General features: G+C 39.0%; 1 protein-coding gene across 1 annotated transcript; it reads left to right on the top strand.

Moving 5' to 3' along the window:
- Positions 1 to 629: 629 nt before the first annotated feature.
- On the top strand, positions 630 to 1,391 carry LOC144361665 (uncharacterized). Its single transcript, XM_085491967.1, has 2 exons — positions 630 to 1,136; positions 1,254 to 1,391. The coding sequence occupies exons 1-2, from the start codon at positions 630 to 632 to the stop codon at positions 1,389 to 1,391; spliced, it is 645 nt and encodes a 214-aa protein (XP_085348093.1).
- The last annotated feature ends 17,578 nt before the right edge of the window (positions 1,392 to 18,969 follow it).

Raw genomic sequence — 18,969 nt, 5'->3', positions numbered from 1 at the left:
TATGTGTTTACTGGTGTCATCTCTAACCTGTATGTGTTTACTGGTGTCATCTCTACTCTCTACATGTGTGTGTTAACTGGTGTCATCTCTAACCTACATGTGTTCACTGGTGTCATCTCTACTCTACATGTATGTGTTTACTGGTGTCATCTCTACTCTACATGTATTTGTTTACTGGTGTCATCTCTACTCTCTGCATGTATGTGTTTACTGGTGTCATCTCTACTCTCTACATGTATGTGTTTACTGGTGTCATCTCTACTCTCTACATGTATGTGTTTACTGGTGTCATCTCTACTCTCTGCATGTATGTGTTTACTGGTGTCATCTCTACTCTCTACATGTATGTGTTTACTGGTGCCATCTCTACTCTGCATGTATGTGTTTACTGGTGTCATCTCTGTGTATTTGTTCCTCCTGGAAACTACTGTAACCCCTTAATTCTGTACACTACATGCTGCATATTCAATTGATTTTGAAGGTTATAAAATTGAAACATGAATGATTCTTGAGTCAGATTACAGTAACAATTGTAGAATCTTGCATATTTATTAGTAGACATATTATTCTTTTATTGTAGGTGGCGTTTTGTAATACATGGAGGCATTGATGGATATAGCCGAAGAATTATGTATCTTCATTGTTCTACCAATAATAGAGCTTCCACAGTGTTTACAGTATTTGTAGAAGCAGTTGGAAATTATGGTCTACCTTCGAGGGTTAGATCTGATAAAGGTCTAGAGAATGTAGATGTGGCCAAGTATATGTTGATGCATCCTGAAAGAGGGCCAAACAGGGGAAGTCATATTGCTGGTCGTAGTACTCACAACCAGCGTATAGAGAGACTATGGCGAGACATGTTCTCAGGCTGTGTTTATGTGTTTTATAATTTATTCTATTATTTAGAAGATCTGAAACTACTGGATCCCAGTAATGAGATGAACATATTTTGTCTGAATTATATTTACACACCCAGAATAAACCGTTCATTAGATCTTTTCTGTCAGGGATGGAACGCACATTCTATAAGAACAGCTAGTAATTTCACACCTAACCAGCTATGGGTCAGTGGTTTATTGTCCATTGCTAATTCCAACAGCACTATCGCAAGAGAAGCTTTTGAACCCCACAGTGAGGTGAGTAAATATATTTTCTTTTAACTCGTCCAGAAATTCTAAATCATCTAAACCATCATTTCTGGCTTTTCTTCTTCATAACATTTTTGCATCTTCTACATCTATTTCTTTCTTTAGCTCTACCTAATTGAGCGGAATGGACTGTCTGTATCATTGACGGTCTGTTATACCACAAGTCAGATGGCTTTTATATTTTGTGTGTGTTTTTGTTATACTGGTGGGGGCAATGTGAGAAACACTTTTGCTGTATCATAGGGTTTCATATATAATGTCCCACAGTATTACGTAAGACAATGACAATTTAAGTAAATTATCAAATATATATCTTTTGATATGACACTAACAGCAAGTACTCGTGCCAAAAACATGTACACCGAATATGAACTAAATCAGAGCAGTAGTTTTAGAAAAAAAATGATAAACATTTCCTGAAATTAGCAAACTTTGTCATGACACAAACACAATTGAAGAGTACTCATCCCAAGGATCATCAACACAACTTGGTTCATATGACCAGTGTATTTGATGGTCAACCATGAATTTACTAGGTAAAAGCATACTTACCTGTTTTACATAAGTGCAATGCACTTTATGTATAATTGAGTTTCGTATTTAACCGGAACCTCCATTGGTCATTAAAAAAATCAAGGAACTAGGGGGCCTGTTACCCAAACCGACCCTACAAGTCGCCGCTCAGTTCCTTGCCTAATCATTCAGTATTTAGACCATCTCCGGAGAAGGAGTGTTAGACCCTCCGGTCATTATCCGACAATTTCGTCGAGTCTAGTTGGTACAAACCTTGCGGTTTAGTGCCTACGTGTGTTAACGTTTCAACGTAAGAGCTACTACTATTTCTGTGGTCCGTCGCTTCTGTCAAGCTGACGTACACAAATTTCAAGATGGCTACCCAGATGGAAACGGAAGACGTCACAGACCCCGATGAACCCGGGGCGAGTGGCGGGAATACAGCCATGCGGTCACCTGGTCAGGACTCGATGGCTTTAGCAGATTCGCCACCCAGCAAGAGGGCCAAGCGGGAGGAAGCGTTAGACAAGTTAGCACGTCTTGAAAGAGAAACGGAGGAAGCCCGACGTTTAGTGCTGCAAATGGATGAAGAACCACTAACGGAGGACGACATCGATCCCCACAACGTGTTGTTCACTACGAAGGTTAGATTGGCGGTGGAAAATGCTTACAAGGGAGTTGGTTTACCACCCACCAGGGCAGCTCAACCGATGGCAACGGTGGATAAAGCAGCGAAATATACAGACAAAGACCTGGAAGATGTGCCCATCGCCAAAAGACGTGACGCGGCAGTGAAAAAGGGTGTTCTCTTGGTTAAGAAATGGTTCCACATGCCGCAACGCAAGGCCGATTTGACAGCTGCTAATTTAATGGCGGTCGCCATTCCTGTCGACGAGGGGTCATTACCATGGGGTCCTCGAGTCGTCAGTACTGGTATGGTGGCCCAACGTGTGGTCTCTGGTGGAAACTGGGATATCAACGACAAGGAAGGGGATTTATCTAAAGGTTGTATGGATAGCTCCGATTTCCTGAAGAAGAAATTCTTTGGTACAGCTGAACGCCGCTACGGGAAAATTATGCCACCCAAGGAGGAAATACCTGTGCCTGAATTGGAAACGTACGACCTGGAGCGGCCATACACGATGCAAATGCCTGTGTTGGAGCATGCGGCCGGGGAATTCGTCGATCCAAGCAAGATCTCCAAAATGGGGATCAGGTCTAACCGTAGCACCGTTGACGCAGTATGGCCACCACCTATGATGGAAAAGATTGAGCGGTTTGTGTGTGATACTACTTCCGCCTTGAGCGCTGGAGAATGGTTCGGCATCGCAATGGATCTTATTCTGGCGAAATTACAGCAAGGAATCGGCGACCCTGTAACAGCGTACGAGGATTTACAAGTCTTGAGAAACGCGCGACTGGCTGTGGAAAGCGACGTGTTGTTTTGGAATATAGCAATACGTACCACGTGTGCCCATCATCGCCGCCTCGCTGTGATCAACGCATCAAAACTTCACGGAGTATTGGCTGATATGAAGAGATGCATGTCTATGGTGGATTTACGTGGCGACAAGCTTTTTGACGGCCGATTGAAGGAGTTTATCCACGAAGCAGGGGATAACGCTAACCGCAGAGCCGCTCAAAATCTGGAAAAGTGTGTGTCTACACTCGTCGACCAGAAGCAGCGAGTAACCGCCAAAGGATAATAAGGTGAGGATTATAACCGCCGTTCATCGACCAACCCCCCGTGGATAATTACACTAACCGCCGTGATACCAGTCAATACAGCGGGCGTCCACGTGACACGGCCTCCGGCAGAGGCAGGGGCAGAGATCGCGGTTATAATAACAATAACAATAGTGATAAGAAACCTTTTGTTAAGAACTCTTATGCTTATAATAAATCAAGTGGCAAAAGAGGTGGTTGTTATGGATATCGTTCCTGGCAATTATTGTGTGAAAAAAAGTTGTCATCAAAAGGATATAGTAATAAAGCAAAGAAAATGTATACTGGTCTCAGAGTCTTTAATTACAACCCACTACAAACCAAAACCACACCAAGCCACAAACAAGCGTTTGGCCTCGTCTCCCGGGGGAGTCGTAGGCCCAGCATTGCTTGCAAAACACCACAAGGATACCTTGCACAACCCAGTAACTGGCACGAGCCGGAAAAAAGTTGTTGTACAGGAAAAGTCAATACTCAGCCCGGTAGTCGACACAAGACGACAAAAGGCTGCAGTTCAAGAATTGACATCATTGGGTCAACTATAGCCAGGGGGGTAAACTGGCGAAAGACCTCAATGCAGCGAATAAGCAACCCGGAAGTCGATACGAATCGATCAAGGGTAGCAACAAACAAAAGGACATACGGGCAGGTAAGTTCAAGGAATCCCGTATCGTCTCAACAAATAATAAAAACAATCCCTGTCCAAGACTAGGAAGTCGGACGACGGGTGGAAAAGAATCACAAATACACACGACACCAATGTCAAACTTGCCAGGTGCGGCAAGAACACAAACGACACAGCCCTCAACTACAACGCCAGTCGCACTGCGACTGCATAAATTACTGGAGAGAAATAATTGTGGACAAATTTGCTCTATCAGTTGTTACGAACGGCTACAAAATTCCACTATTGAACAAACCCAATACAGAGATAATGATCGACTCGTCGTCGATACAACACTCTACCAAAATAATACTCCAGAACGGGATTCAAGCGCTACTAGACAAGGGGGTGATACAGATAGTAACCAAACCCCACGACAGCGTTTATTTGCGGTAAAGAAAGCATCAGGGGGTCACAGGTTAGTCCTCGACCTCAAGAGGTTAAACAACAGCGTTGCCAAGCAACAGTTCAAAATGCTGACACCGGCTCAAGTGAGGGCGTCAGTACAACAGGACGATTGGATGGCATCCCTCGATCTATCGGATGCATACCTGCATATCCCCATGCACCCAGAGAGCAGAAAATTATTGAGGTTTTTGGTCGACGGGGTAACATACGAATACATGTCCCTCCCGTTCGGTCTGACCACATCTCCAATGGTGTTCACGAAAATATTGCGAACTGTAGTAGCAGTACTGCACAAACAAGCGGCCGATGTGAGCCCATACATCGACGACTGGCTAATAAAGAGTGGGCAGAAATCGCAACTCGAGCAGTCAATGAGACTGACGATTCATTGCCTACAGCGCCTGGGTTTCCTAGTCAACATGGAAAAATCTCAGTTGGTACCAACACAGAAATTGGCATTTCTGGGTATGATAATAGATTCTCAACGGGGAAAATTTTGCCCGGCAAACCATCGAACAGCCAAGTTCAACGAACTAAGAGATCAGTTGGTACGTCAACAGGAGGCGACACTCAGGCAATGGATGTCGCTCCTAGGTATGATGACGTCAATGAGAGGCTTAGTACCCCAAGCTGCATGGCGATCCCAACCGCTTCAGCGGTTAGTCTTGGATGCGGGGGGAGAAATGGACAACCGACGGCACAACACCGACCTCGACAAGACGGTGCGCCTGTCACCAGAATGCCAGCAGTCGCTGCAATGGTGGACACAAACAGCCAATTTGAATGTGGGTGTGGCCTTCCACAAACAGGTACCGAGGGTCACAGTCACGACCGATGCCTCCACCACGGGGTGGGGGGGGGGGCATTGCATGCAAAAAAGAGCGTCAGGCCGGTGGAACAGCAACCAGGCCAAGCGCCACATAAACACATTGAAAATATGGGCAGTGAGCCAATTGCTACATGGCTTTTCATCAATGATAAGAGGTCAGTCAGTGTTACTCAGGACGGACAACGCAACAGTAGTCGCCTACCTCCAAAACGAGAGGGGACGAAGTCCGAATCACTGAATCGTGAAGCGATCCGCATCCTGGAATGGTGCGCCACCAACGATGTGGAACTAACGGCTCAACATGTACCGGGGACCCACAATGTGCGGGCAGATGCCCTATCGAAGGGGGTGGAAATGCAACGACACAGAGTGGGAACTCTCGACAGAGTTGGTCACGATAATTTTTCAATTGTGGACGGAGCCACAGATAGACTTGTTCGCCACAAGAAAAAACGCAAAATGCCTAGTGTTTGTGACAAGAACAAGCACTGACAACAAATTTTGTGTCTGGCAGGGGATATACATCCCCTGTACCCCTCTATGCCAAAAATAGCCGATTTTTTCTATTACTTGTCAAGAGAAAGAAAAGTGGGCTACGCATCCATTTCGAATCATCGTTCTGCAATTAACTTGTCACTACTTAAGCAAGACATAACAGCCGACGAAACAATTCAATAATGTGATGCGGGCTTTAAAGCGTACAGCTCAGCCTCGCAAGATAGGCAACCAGCCGGACTGGAGTCTGTCGGTCGTCCTAGAGTCACTACATCACTAACCGTACGAACCCAGAGCACGGGCTAATTTACGGGAGTGGACAATGAAGACAGTTTTTCTCGTCGCCTTGGCATCGGGTAGACGAGTGAGCGAAATTCAAAATTTCTCAATTTCCCATGAGGTACTAGCAGTATTGTCAACGAGACATGGATTTACGGCCAAAACTCAAGCGCCGCAGGACACAGCCCCGCAGATACGTATCCCCTCCCTGGCGCCGATTGTCGGGCCAATGGACTGGGAAACAGAGAAGTTATTGTGTCCGGTGAGGGCGCTGCGTGAATATATCTCACGCACCAAGCAGATCAGACGGCCGCAACAGGCTCTCTTCGTCTGTTATAAGAAAGGTCAACACCACAAGCAAGTGACGAATGCGTCGCTAGCCAGGTGGGTAAAGGATACGATTGAATTTGCCGAAAACAAACGGTCTGATAAACCCAGCACGGGCAAACCCTTATGGAACGTGTAGATCTACATTAGACGTTTGTAGATCTACAGTATATCTACTGTAGATCTACACAAGTCTATTTCAAGTATTTGTAGATGAGTTACATCTACAGGAAATCTACAAGTGCTTCATCTACATTTACTTTTTTTATGTAGATGAAGTTTGTCCACATTCATCTACAGGTTCATCTACATTAATCTACTAAAACGTTCATCTACAAATAACTCTGGCACATATTTGCATAATGAGCTAAAGCATGATGGGAAAATATGTTTTTTGCTATTTTTGACAATATATTAGCTGATTTTTTAAAATCCGATTTGCAAACATGACAGCCAGAATTAATGTGAATGACATAGTATGTAATATGGGTATTGTACTGCAGTTGTGAAGCTGGTATATGAATTTTATCAGTTGGAAGCATTAGAAACCTGATGCAGTTTTTTGAAGATGTGGCATAAGTAACAGGCTCAATGACACAGTATCTCAAGATCATATCTTAATCAGGACTGTGATCATTTGTATTTTGAATGGCACAAAAATCAGAGATTCCTTTTTGGTAATTCAATGTAATCTATATTCATCTACAAACTAATCTACATTGCTTCATTATATATTCACAAAAATAGATCTACTGTAGATCTACAAATTCATCTACATAATCATCTACATTTGTATTTTGTAGATGAAAATTAGATCTACTGTAGATGAGCTTGTAGATCTACACGTTTGGTAAGGGAAGTCTCAGCCCATATACATCAGCTGAGGGGCATCAGCCATACATTAGCTTTCGAATCCGGGGCTTCCTTGGAGCATGTGTTACAAGCAGGCTATTGGAAAAATGCTAATACCTTTCTATCCCATTATTTGACCGACCTGTCATCAGAGCATGGTGACAGGAAAAGGCTGGGATACATCGTAGCTGGTCAAATAGCAATTGCTAAACCCTGAGTAAGCAAGAGCATTTACTCAGTCTGTAAATATGTATATATAATAGTTATATTGTGTATTTATCAATTATGGTTTCGGGTATGTACTGCCTGGGTGAGATACTCTGGTAGTCTACTCAATTATACATAAAGTGCATTGCACTTATGTAAAACAGGTAAGTATGCTTTTACGTAGTAAATTTAACAAAAATGGGCGCGAAGCGCCCCTTAGTTTTGGAATTTACTAGAAAAAGCATACTTACCTGTTCCCGCCCGCCTTCCCCAGTACAGACCAGCAAAGATGGTCTAAATGGGGAATGATTAGGCAAGGAACTGAGCGGGGACTTGTGGGGTCGGTTTGGGTAACAGGCCCCCTAGTTCCTTGATTTTTTTTAATGACCAATGGAGGTTCCGGTTAAATACGAAACTCAATTATACATAAAGGGCATTGCACTTATGTAAAACAGGTAAGTATGCTTTTTCTAGTAAATTCCAAAACTAAGGGGCGCTTTGCGCCCAGTTTTGTTAAATTATCATGGTCGACCATCAAATGCAATGGTTCCAACCATGATCACAAGTACATTGTGTACATACACTAGATGATAGTGCTGCTGGCTGGGTGCTTTGCTCATTTCCTTTATTAGCTCGGCTATCGACAAGGCGGAGCTGTTCACATTACTGATTTTCCGTTGTCGGCATCAGCGTCAACCTTACATTTTCGACTTCTTCAAAACCGCAAGTCAGAATGCTTCCAAATTTGAAATACAAGCACTGTGGGTGGTTCTCTCTCAGATTTACTATTTTGTGTGCAAATCTCTCTTTTTGGTTAAAATTGATATATTTGACTTCTTTTAAAACCTGTAAGTCAGAATGTTTTCAAATTTGATATACTAGCACCTTGGTTGGTTCTGTCATATTTGTTTATCTTTTAGCATAATTCAAATTGTTGACTATTTTAAATGTGTTTCATTATACAGCGGTATCAGCCGATATTCTGCTAGTTGTTACTAGTATCTCTACTTTGTATTTACATATTGAGAGTCTTGTGATGCTACAAGTTTCATTTTATCATGGTTGCCATTAGTTTCATGGCAGTTTTTGAACTCTGCATTTCTGAAGCAGTTACTACATTCTGTCTGTTTACTGTATTTCACTTAATTATACCAAAGCCCAACCATCTGAGAAACAGAAGTATTTTCTGCGGATTACTACCCCAGACCTGGAGGCCAGTTTATCGCTATCGCTCTACCAGTCCTCCAGTGACAAATCAGATCAAAATTATTTCCGCCCACAAATGATTTGAATTCATATGACCTTTGTACTGTTCACTGGAGCAGATGAAATTCACTAGCATCATGACATCAGAATACCTTATTTGGTACTTGCCGCATGTTTCGAACGTTGTAGTATTCTCTGAATTAACATTTTATACTCGTGTGTTCTTTCTCACACGCTCTGTGTGGGCGTTTGAGTGAATCAACTTGCCGTCCAACTAATCAGATAGCCACGTTCATTCCTTAAACGGAGTGATTCTGATCTGATTTGTCACTGGAGGACCGGTAAAAGCGATAGCAGTAAACTGGCCTCCAGGTCTGGGGTAGCGGATTACAGACCCTATATGAATTACGTTTGACCACTGCATGGTCAAAATATTCAAATAGGCCAGTTCGAGTTGCACCCAATTTTTTCTTTACATGTCTCATTAAAATAACACTATTCAAATTTCTGTCTCACAGAGTGAAGTACAGTTGTATGGTGTCGATTGGGAAGGACCTGTACCACATGATGAGTGTAATGAAGTGGTAATTCCAGCAAACCACTTTAATATAACACCAAACGAATTAGAGAATATGAAACAATTTATAAATCCGTGTGCAGAAAGTGACTCTTATGGAATTGACTTGTATATGGAAGCTGTGGATTATGTTAATAATATTATCGCCTGAAAGTGGATCTGAAAACAACTTAATTTACTAATTGAAATGATATAGTACAAGTACCCTGGTATATGTAATGCTGTAAACATAGGTAATCTTAGTTACGTTGTGTGTGTCTCGCATCAACTAAGATCATGTTGCATGGTTCAGGCTAAAGTTAAAGTAGTATGCGGCCATTCGCCTCCAAAAAATACAGAAAAAATAAATCTCTTCAAACCATTTTATAACTGTTATATAATTACATAAATACACTTGACACAATAATATATGAAGTTTTTACCAAGTAAAAAGAAATTGTTTTCAAGAAAATCTGCCCAAAATAATATAAACAAGTCATTGTCAATGACATAGTCCCCACCCAGTTTTCAGTGATTGTGAGAATTATAAACAATGAAAGATGTAGATAGATTAAAATACAGTGTTACTTCAAATCATATTCCACAGCCATATTCTATCAAATCAAAAAAAAAAATTGTTGGTGCAGATGTATCTCTTGGTATACTATCTATGTACTATTCAAGTTTAAACGAAAACAGTCATTGTATTCCAGAGAAACTGGCATGGACATTATAAAAACAAAATGGCCGCCAGTCGGCCATTTTTGTTTGAATATCAAACAAGCAGCCTGTCGGCTGATATAGCTCCGCTGTATGCGATGCATATTCAGAAAAGAATCAGATTCACACTAATGAGGAGATTCAAGATATTATCAAAAATGTTTCAAAAATATAATTTTCATCAAAAACGACAATAATATTCATCTAAATTAGAAATTTGGAAGCATTCTGACTTGCAGCTTTGAAGAAGAAGTCGAAAATATCAATTTTGACCAAAAATGACAAAAATATTCAGCAAAAATAGAGAATTTGAGATTTTGACATGAAATAGACAAATCTGAGAGAGAACCTCATAATGTACTTGTATATCAAATTTGGAAGCATTCTGACTTGCAGTTTTGAAGAAGAAGTCGAAAATATCAATTTTGACCAAAAATGACAAAAATATTCAGCAAAAATAGAGAATTTGAGATTTTGACATGAAATGAACAATTCTGCATATGTAAGACATGATGTATTGTCTCTGTGTAAAGTTTGAATGAGATCAGTCAATGAGTGTCTGAGATATGACTCCGGACGGATGCACGGACGAATGCACGGACGGACATGACCCAAATTAATAGTCCCCATTTTCGGACCAAAACTGACCAGATCAAAAAATTACTTCACGTGCACATGTATATTATCATGTTTCTTCACCGTAACAACTTTAAAAAAACTCCAAAAGTACAAAAACAAAATGGCCGCCAGTCGGCCATTTTGAATCGAATCTCGAAAAAAAATGACATGCATTAGTAACCCACCATGTACAACAAACATACAAAGTTTGAACAAAATCGGCCCAGGCATCTCCGAAAAACGGTTGATGACATGTCAAAAATGTGATTTTGGGTCATTTTTGGGACTAAAAGGACTCCCAAATGTGAAAAAATGATCAGATCAAAAAATCACTCGCCAGGTTTCATCCCACTACTATGACATGACTTTGTATCAATTTGAACCAAAATTGTCAAACAGTGTCCAAGATATGACTCCGGAAGGACGGACGGAACCCAAATTACAAGTCACCGTTTTCGGACGAACGGGGACTAAAAATAGCAATTTTGGACTATTTTCCATAGGATTCCATGTAAATACATTATTCCATGTATTGCAAGTACAATTGTCTTATGTACAAATATTTTTCTACAACCATTATTAGCCCTCCCACTACTTCATATGATTTTTTTCATATTCATATTTTTTCAGGAAGAATTTGGAAGAATAATTTAGTCACATCTAATATTTTCAGTGAATTTCCTGGAAAGAAAAATATGTTTTTGAATGGTCGCATACGACCTTAAGTTCGAATAATAGGCATCTTTTGGGGGGGATGATCAATATTGGAATGGATAGCACGTGTGGCTGCGTAGCTTGATGATTTGGTACCGACGCTGGTTCTAGTCATGCACTAGGTGTGTGTTAACTATGATTTACATAGTGTTACTTTGCCGTGGGTGTTGGCATCTTTATCTAATAATTTACTAATATAGTTTGAATGCAGTACCCCAGACATGAAGGCCGGTTTACCGCTTTACTTGGCCTCCAGTGACAAACCAATACAAAATCACTCAGTTTAGAAAACAAGTGTGGCTATCTCAGTGATTGGTTGAATGGCCAGTTGAAGACACTCAAACATAAATTTTATTCCAGAGAATGCTGAAAAATTTGAAACACGTGCCAAATAAGGTATTCTCATGTCATGGTGCTAGTAAATTTCATTGACCCGAGTTAACAGTGCAAAGATCATATGAATTCAAATCAGTTGTGGGTGGAAATAATTTTGAACTGTTTTGTCACTGGAGGACCGGTAAAGCAATCGTGGGAAAACTGGCCTCCAGGTCTGGAGTAGGCGTTCGGCAAAATTTGTTATTTTGCGACAGCTAGTCTGCATAAGAATTTGACTCCTCGCGCCAATTACTTAACTTAGTATACTATAATGGTATTATTCTTGTATCAGTTTTTAACTTGTTAACAAAATAATATTATGTACCCAGTTAACATTTACACACAATGATAGTCACACTTTATTAAGGTTGTACAGTCTTCAAATTTAGCTCTAAGCCTTTGACATAACTTATTTGTGCTAACCACAACTGTGACACAGCATTCATGACTTGATGACTGGCCATTTTCACACTTTTTCGGGCTAAGTTTTTTTGTCTTCAACACGATAAAGCCTGTCATGCAACAGAGTTCGAAATCTACTTTGTGTCCATGCTAAACTTGACTAACCTAGGAAGTAGGACAACTTTGATGTTCCGAAGTTTGCTTTGCAGTGGTGAGAGGGTACAAGCCCTCATATACATTTTTTTAAATTCTATAAATAATACAGTGGCCTATAGAGAAACGAATATAGAGGCGTGTCCATCGCAGGACAATCTTAATATGGATTACTTCTCAAATGAATTATGTTGTATCAAGTCTTAAAGATTGTAGTGAATCGTTGAAATTGTGGCTTGATGATGCCATAAGATACTAAAAACACAATTATACATGAATCTTCAGAAATGCTCCATAATATTTGGTTATTAGCTGGACAATTCTTCCCGCAAGTATATCTGTATCTGTCGTTGTTGCCGTAAAGCACAAATTAGTTCATGTCAAAGGCTTCAAAATAATGTTGGCAGACAATACAACCTTAATTACATCAACAGTTCAGAGATTCATACCTTAATTAAAATGCAAAAAGTGCACCCGATCCTTTGATAATTGTTTTGTATGACAGTTTTTACCAGGGCAAGGTGATAGGAGTTTTTCTAAGTTCTAGTATATATTTATCAACAAAACGTTCATTCATGCATTGGCACACATATACATAATTCACAGATACAAAAGAAGGCAAATAGCATTATTCAAAACATTTTATATGAACAGTAAAAGTTGGTGTGTTTAGGGGTTCATCTTATATAACAAAACCAGGCAACAAATCTCTTCCTCAGAGGGATAAGGGTACTTGTTCGACAGGATAGTAAATTTACATAATGCTTACTTGCAAAACCGACATTGTTCTAGCTGTGACAGACAAATAATGCTAAGGTTTTTAATAGAGTAAGCAGTGATTGTTAGCTGTATAATGTTAGAAAGACTTCCTGCTCAAGGCAACAATATAAAATGCATTTGCAGTGTTAAAGAGGCAATATGGATAACTTTGGGCAATTTTGATCTTTTTTTGAAATTTGTTCTTTGATGCTGTATTCGTTCATGATCAAAAATTTATGCCTTATCATGAAGTAAACAAGAAAGCCATCGGAGATGGCTGATCCCCGGCTTTTCAAGGTAAGTTGTACTGTATAGAGGCTAGAGTGAATATAGACTACTGGGGATAGTGGGGATTGATGCTGGATTTTCTGAGGGCAAATGGGGACAAAGAAGGTCACATGATGAGAGGTCAGGGGTTGAACGTAAGGTGACTGGTTGGAAGCTCACAACTTCTGAGGTTTTGAAAAGTTCTGTGTTTCTTCCATTGCAAACTGGGTCAAAAATCACCAAAGGTCAAGGAAAGGTCATCAAAAGGTCAATGAAATGTCACCCAAGGTCAAAGCCATGTCACAATCATCTCTTGACATTTATCGACCAAGCCATTTGAGATTGAAATACATGTTGTGTTCTGATATACTCAACTCCCAAAACACCCCCAAATCGAGAAATTGGGTCAGAGGTCATCTTCTAAATAACACTGTTTATTCAAAGTAAGTGAGATCTTAATCGGTTGCACTCTAATATGGCCCAATCCACCCAAACCAGGAAAACGGGGTCAAAGGTCATCATAGGTCAAGTAAAAGTCACCCAAGGTCAAGGCAAGGTCACATTCATCTCATGACATTTATCAACCAAGCCATTCTAGATTATACATGTTTTGTTCTAATATACTCATCTCCCAAAACACTGGACTTGGGCCTAGGAAGAGGTCAGAGGGTAGTGGGCCAACCAACACAAACTAGAACTAGCTCGTCAGGTCTAGTATATAACTAGACCCATTGAAGTTTAAAACACTACAGGCAAAGTTGTTCAAATGAGAGCATGGACGGATGCCCATCTCCACTAGATCCCCCGGCGGCACTTAAGTGCCGGGGGATAATAACCACTTTTGGTAGCGATCTTAGAAGTATTCGTTCGACAGAGAAAAGAAAAATCGAGTGCGCATATGCCAAAGGATTTGTCTATACGTATAGCGGCTGTTGCAAGCTAAACCTCCCAAATCAGGTTTTCTAAAGACAACATAATTTGCATAACACATAAAGAGGTGAATGCATCATTATTTGGGGGGTCTACCTATGCCTTCTTTCTGTAAATAAAATCATAGCTCAGGCTAAATGCATTCATGACCTATGACCTCACCAAGTCCCCAGATTTGCCCTTTCTCCAATGTAACACCCTAGTTGTTTTTTTTACATGTTAATCATGCCTAGCTACATTTTGAAACAATGTATCAGTTTTCTCTTAGCAACAGTATTGATTTTTTACCTTAACATGCATTTCAATAAACAACAATATCTAGCTGAAACAGTTGTTACTATACAGTTGTTAGGAAGTATGCAAATTAGGTGACAGAATGTAACAAAAATATGTAAATTTTTGTTATTTTTGAAAACAAGGCAGTTTTTTATTTGAATGTTGGCTGTGAATCAGTTAACAGTACATGCAAGAAATGGTGAGTACCTGAATGTTATAATTTTATCACTTACATCAACCTTTCCATTCATATCAATATAATTTTGAGCAAATGTACGAGTAGTGTAGTTTTTCCGAAACAGCTCTGCAGGATATTTATCATATAGAATCACAACAAATAAGTATTAAAAATATCAAAGTGTATGCATGAACTTGGACCCATGCCACAACAGTGATGTCACATTATCCATGGGTTTGAATACTGAAAGCTGAAATTACAAAACAAAATCTGATTCTGAAACAAAAAAGTGTCCCGTCCGAAGAAATTATCATTTCAGTGATGAATTTATATTGTGCTGTATTGATTTAAGTAACAACATAAGAATATAATGGAGCAATCCTGGTGTAATAACTACCTTATGTTAATACAATTATACATTTTCTTTTTACATGTTAAAAACAGACTTTGTGAGAAGATGGGCATTGTCCCGTCCGAAGAGCAATTCAGAATATGCAAATTACATGAACAAGTAATATTATTTCACCCTTAAAAATAGATTGTGCATTAAATTATTACTTTTTGTTCTTTTATAAGACTTTTTTGTTTGAAAATAGTCTATAATTTATGTCTTTCTGATTTAAACTTGTTAAACTCTTCGGACGGGACATTTCATTTTTTAAAATAAAGTTAAACATTGTACAATAAACAAAATGTTTCTAATACTTGTATGTGTATATAATTGTAGGACAGGAGTACGAGAAGTCAGACAGAGCTAGAGAAAAAAAGGAAACAGCGTAGATTAGAACAAATTAAATACAGAGAAAAAATAAGACAAGATGAAGTACGCTATGCTGCTGCGAAACAAAAAGACAGGGAGCGTAAAAGAAAAGAAAGAGAAAAACAAAGAGAACAGATGGGAAAAGATGCAGATTTAGGGAAAGTGATAAGAGAAAATGAGCGTATACGTAAACAAAAATATAGAGCTAGCACATCTCTTACATCTAAAAGGTCGCAAACCAACACTGATAGTAATACCGGTAACATGTCGCGCTCTACAGCATGGAGATTAAGTCAGTCATCCCAAAAAAAGAGAAGAATTAAAGAAAAAGATCTCGCAAGGAAAAAACAAAAGAAAGCAGAGGATACTCAGGATAAACAGAAAGCTGTATGTAGGAGAAAGGCAAACAAATTAAGAGTTGCTCTTTTTCGTCAGAGAAATATAAAATCTCCAACATTAACGGAATTTAAATCAAAAAGCTCTGAAAAAAGGGCAGTTAAAATTGCTAAAGAAGCTCTGCCAGGCTCATCTAGAAAACGGGCGCGTGTTATTGAGAAATTATCACAGTCGCCAAAAACTAAGAAAGTTCTTATGGAAAAAAACTTAATCACTACAGCAGAAATAAAAAAGAAAATACAACAGGCTGACCACATTCGAGACGGACTTGAACTGTTTCTCAAAACCACAAAACCAGGGAAAAAAGGCTCATGTGAAGTAAGAAATATTGCCCATTTTACACTCGCAAAAGTTTTGAGTGGAAAAATAACAAAGAAGTATGAAAGACAGCAAACAGGAATTTCAAGGGCATTCAAAATAAACCGGAAAAAAATATTAGCAGAATTGGGTGAACATGGAAATCAGAAATGGTGGGCACCTAAACCACGTAAAAAAAGATCAGATGCTTTATCTGAAGAGACGCGCCTACTTGCCTCAGATTTCTATTGTCGTGATGAAATAAGCAGAGTTCTTCCAATCAGGAAAGATGTTATGAGTAATTCGGATGATCTGGTACCCAAAAGAATCATGTTGGTCAATCAACGAGAAGCTTTTGAAATTTTCAAGGTTCAAAATCCAGGCGTGTCAATTGGTCAACGCAGTTTTGATAGTCTTAGACCAAACAATGTTAGAAAAGTAAATGAGAACTCAAGAATATCTTGTTTGTGTCTTGTATGTCAAAATGTAGCCCTCAAAGTTGAAGCTTGGAATACCTTCTCAAATTCTCACAGTTTTCAAAAAATTCCAAAAGTTGCTGTTGCTGACCTACTTGTGTGTGAGTACGACCATAATCAAGGTTACCCAGAACATACCTGCTTAAATCGCATTTGTCAAAATTGTGGGCCGAACAAGCTAATCAAATATATCAACCTACAAAATAATAGCAACAGTGACTTGGAGTTAAAATGGGATAGATGGGAATACAAATCTGTTACCATCGACGGCCATGAAAAGAGAAAGCTAAAAAATGTACGAAAAGAAGGAAAGATAGCAGATTTTCTTGCAGAATTCAGTGAAGATTTAGATAAACCTTTGCAAGCTGAAGGTGGCTATGCAGCTCATCGGTTCCGAGCAGTATGGCAGCATTCTCAATTCCAATCATACTATTCAACCATCAAACCTGGCCAGTTATTGATGTGCATGGACTTTGCTGAAGATTTCACTATTAACTATCAAGATGAACCTCAAAGTGCATATTGGGATCAGGACCGTATCACTATCCACCCTACTTTCACTGCATATGTTGAAGAAATTGATGGTAAACCAACTGTTGTGAAACATTCATTCATATGCATTTCGGATGACCCCAAACATGATGCCCATGCTGTTCATTCTTTCAAGTCAAAAGTGATAGAAAGTCTTCGAGCATCAGGTGTACAATTCACAGAGTTACAGGAATTCACAGATGGGTCAGCAGCTCAATATAAAGGAAACGTAGCATTTTCAGATATCTCCTATTCAGAAAAGGATTTTGGAGTGAAAATACAACGTAATTTCTATGAGACCAGTCATGGTAAATCAATATGTGATGGTCTGGGAGCAATTGTAAAATACAACATTGCCAAAGCTATCAATAAACGACAAGTCAAAGTAACAAATGCACATGATTTGTATGTGTATGGCAGGTGTGAGCTGGAAAAAGTTGGCAAATCATCATACAATTCGCGACAGAAGTTGTATGAAAATTCTAAGAGAACTTTTCTTTGGATAGGTAAAGAAGACATCAGCAGAGAACGTGACCACAGAATTTACCAAACATTACCTGGTACAAGAAAACTGCATGCTGTAAGCAGTACAGGAAAAAATGGATTAGTCTTGACTAAACAACTGTCATGTTTTTGTCAACAATGCTCTCCAGAAGCTGAGGGTCATCAATGCTTTTTTCATAATTATGTTGGAGTGTGGAAGAAAATCCAACTGAAGAAAAAAACTAACCAGGTGACAGAAAGTGATGCAAAGCAAAACAGATTAAGTGAGGTCAATGCCAATGGTGGAAGTTGCCGTGCAGCCAGTGATTCTGTAACCACAAGAGACCAACCTGAAACCTCTGCTACAGAAAGTGACATGAGAACCAATACTCTTAGGTTTGTTGCATTTAATACATTAGCTCTTATTTAAAGCATATGCATATGTGATATATGACTAATTTTTGGTGAGATGATAAAATATGTTGAGTAACAGAAACTGTAAATATGTATTTCCTTGTTAACTTACAGAAAACCTAAAATTGGTGATTTTGCTGCTATCAAACTGCAGTCAAGAAAAAAAGGAATGATTCATATTTATCTAGCTGAGGTTATTAACAGCGACTGTGATAAAGTTGTGGTAAAATACATGAAAAAACAAGGGGAAAACCTCTACCAGTGGCCAGACATGGACCAGCAAGAATATTCCACACAACCAATAGAAGATGTGTGTATACTAAATCCCCCTACATTAATGAATAAACGATTACAGTTTTCTTTTGATGATTTGCGTAGTAAAGTTGAAATACATGTGCCGAAATTTTATTTCAAATAGCAGAAATTCAAGAGAAATTGTAAAATTTAGAAATTATAAAATTCTTGGCAAGTTAATATTACATGTGTTAATTAATGTTGACATAGAAATACAAAGCTGTATGGATGTTTTCAAATGCCTACACGATTTGTTAATTCAGCAGTGTTTAATATTTAGGAAAATTCTGGAAACTAAGCATGTATGTACTATGTTCTACACAAACAAGTGAAGATTATGACCTAACTCCAAATTTTAATACTCCAGAAAAGTGAGTCAAAATTGTACATTGCATAATAGATACAGTAGTTTGTTTATAGAAAACTGATTTTGTGTGTACTTGGCATATATAGTTGCATTTTATACTATTTCTGCATGAATTTCTGCTTTATTAATGAGTATAAGTAGTGGTAATTATATTATAATAATCAACTAGCTGAATTCAGTATATATGTACTTATCATACAAACTATTGTGTTGATTTTCCCAGCTGACTAACATATGTCCCGTCCGAAGAGTTTTGTCATACTTATTTGTTATACTTCTCAGTGCAGAATTTTGGTTCCTATTTTTAATAGTATATAGAATACTCCTTTGTCAGTTTATTCATGAATATT

The sequence above is a fragment of the Saccoglossus kowalevskii genome, chromosome 17 (assembly GCF_978046115.1).
Source record: "Saccoglossus kowalevskii chromosome 17, keSacKowa6.1, whole genome shotgun sequence".
NCBI classification, from domain to species: domain Eukaryota; kingdom Metazoa; phylum Hemichordata; class Enteropneusta; family Harrimaniidae; genus Saccoglossus; species Saccoglossus kowalevskii.
This window is presented reverse-complemented; position numbering and strand designations above follow the sequence as displayed.

Excerpts from the sequence above, each read along its gene's own strand:
- LOC144361665 (XM_085491967.1), top strand. The coding sequence starts at position 630 with ATGTATCTTCATTGTTCTACCAATAATAGAGCTTCCACAGTGTTTACA. Across the intron at positions 1,137-1,253 it reads CTTTTGAACCCCACAGTGAG|CTCTACCTAATTGAGCGGAA; the intron begins GTGAGTAAATAT and ends TTCTTTCTTTAG.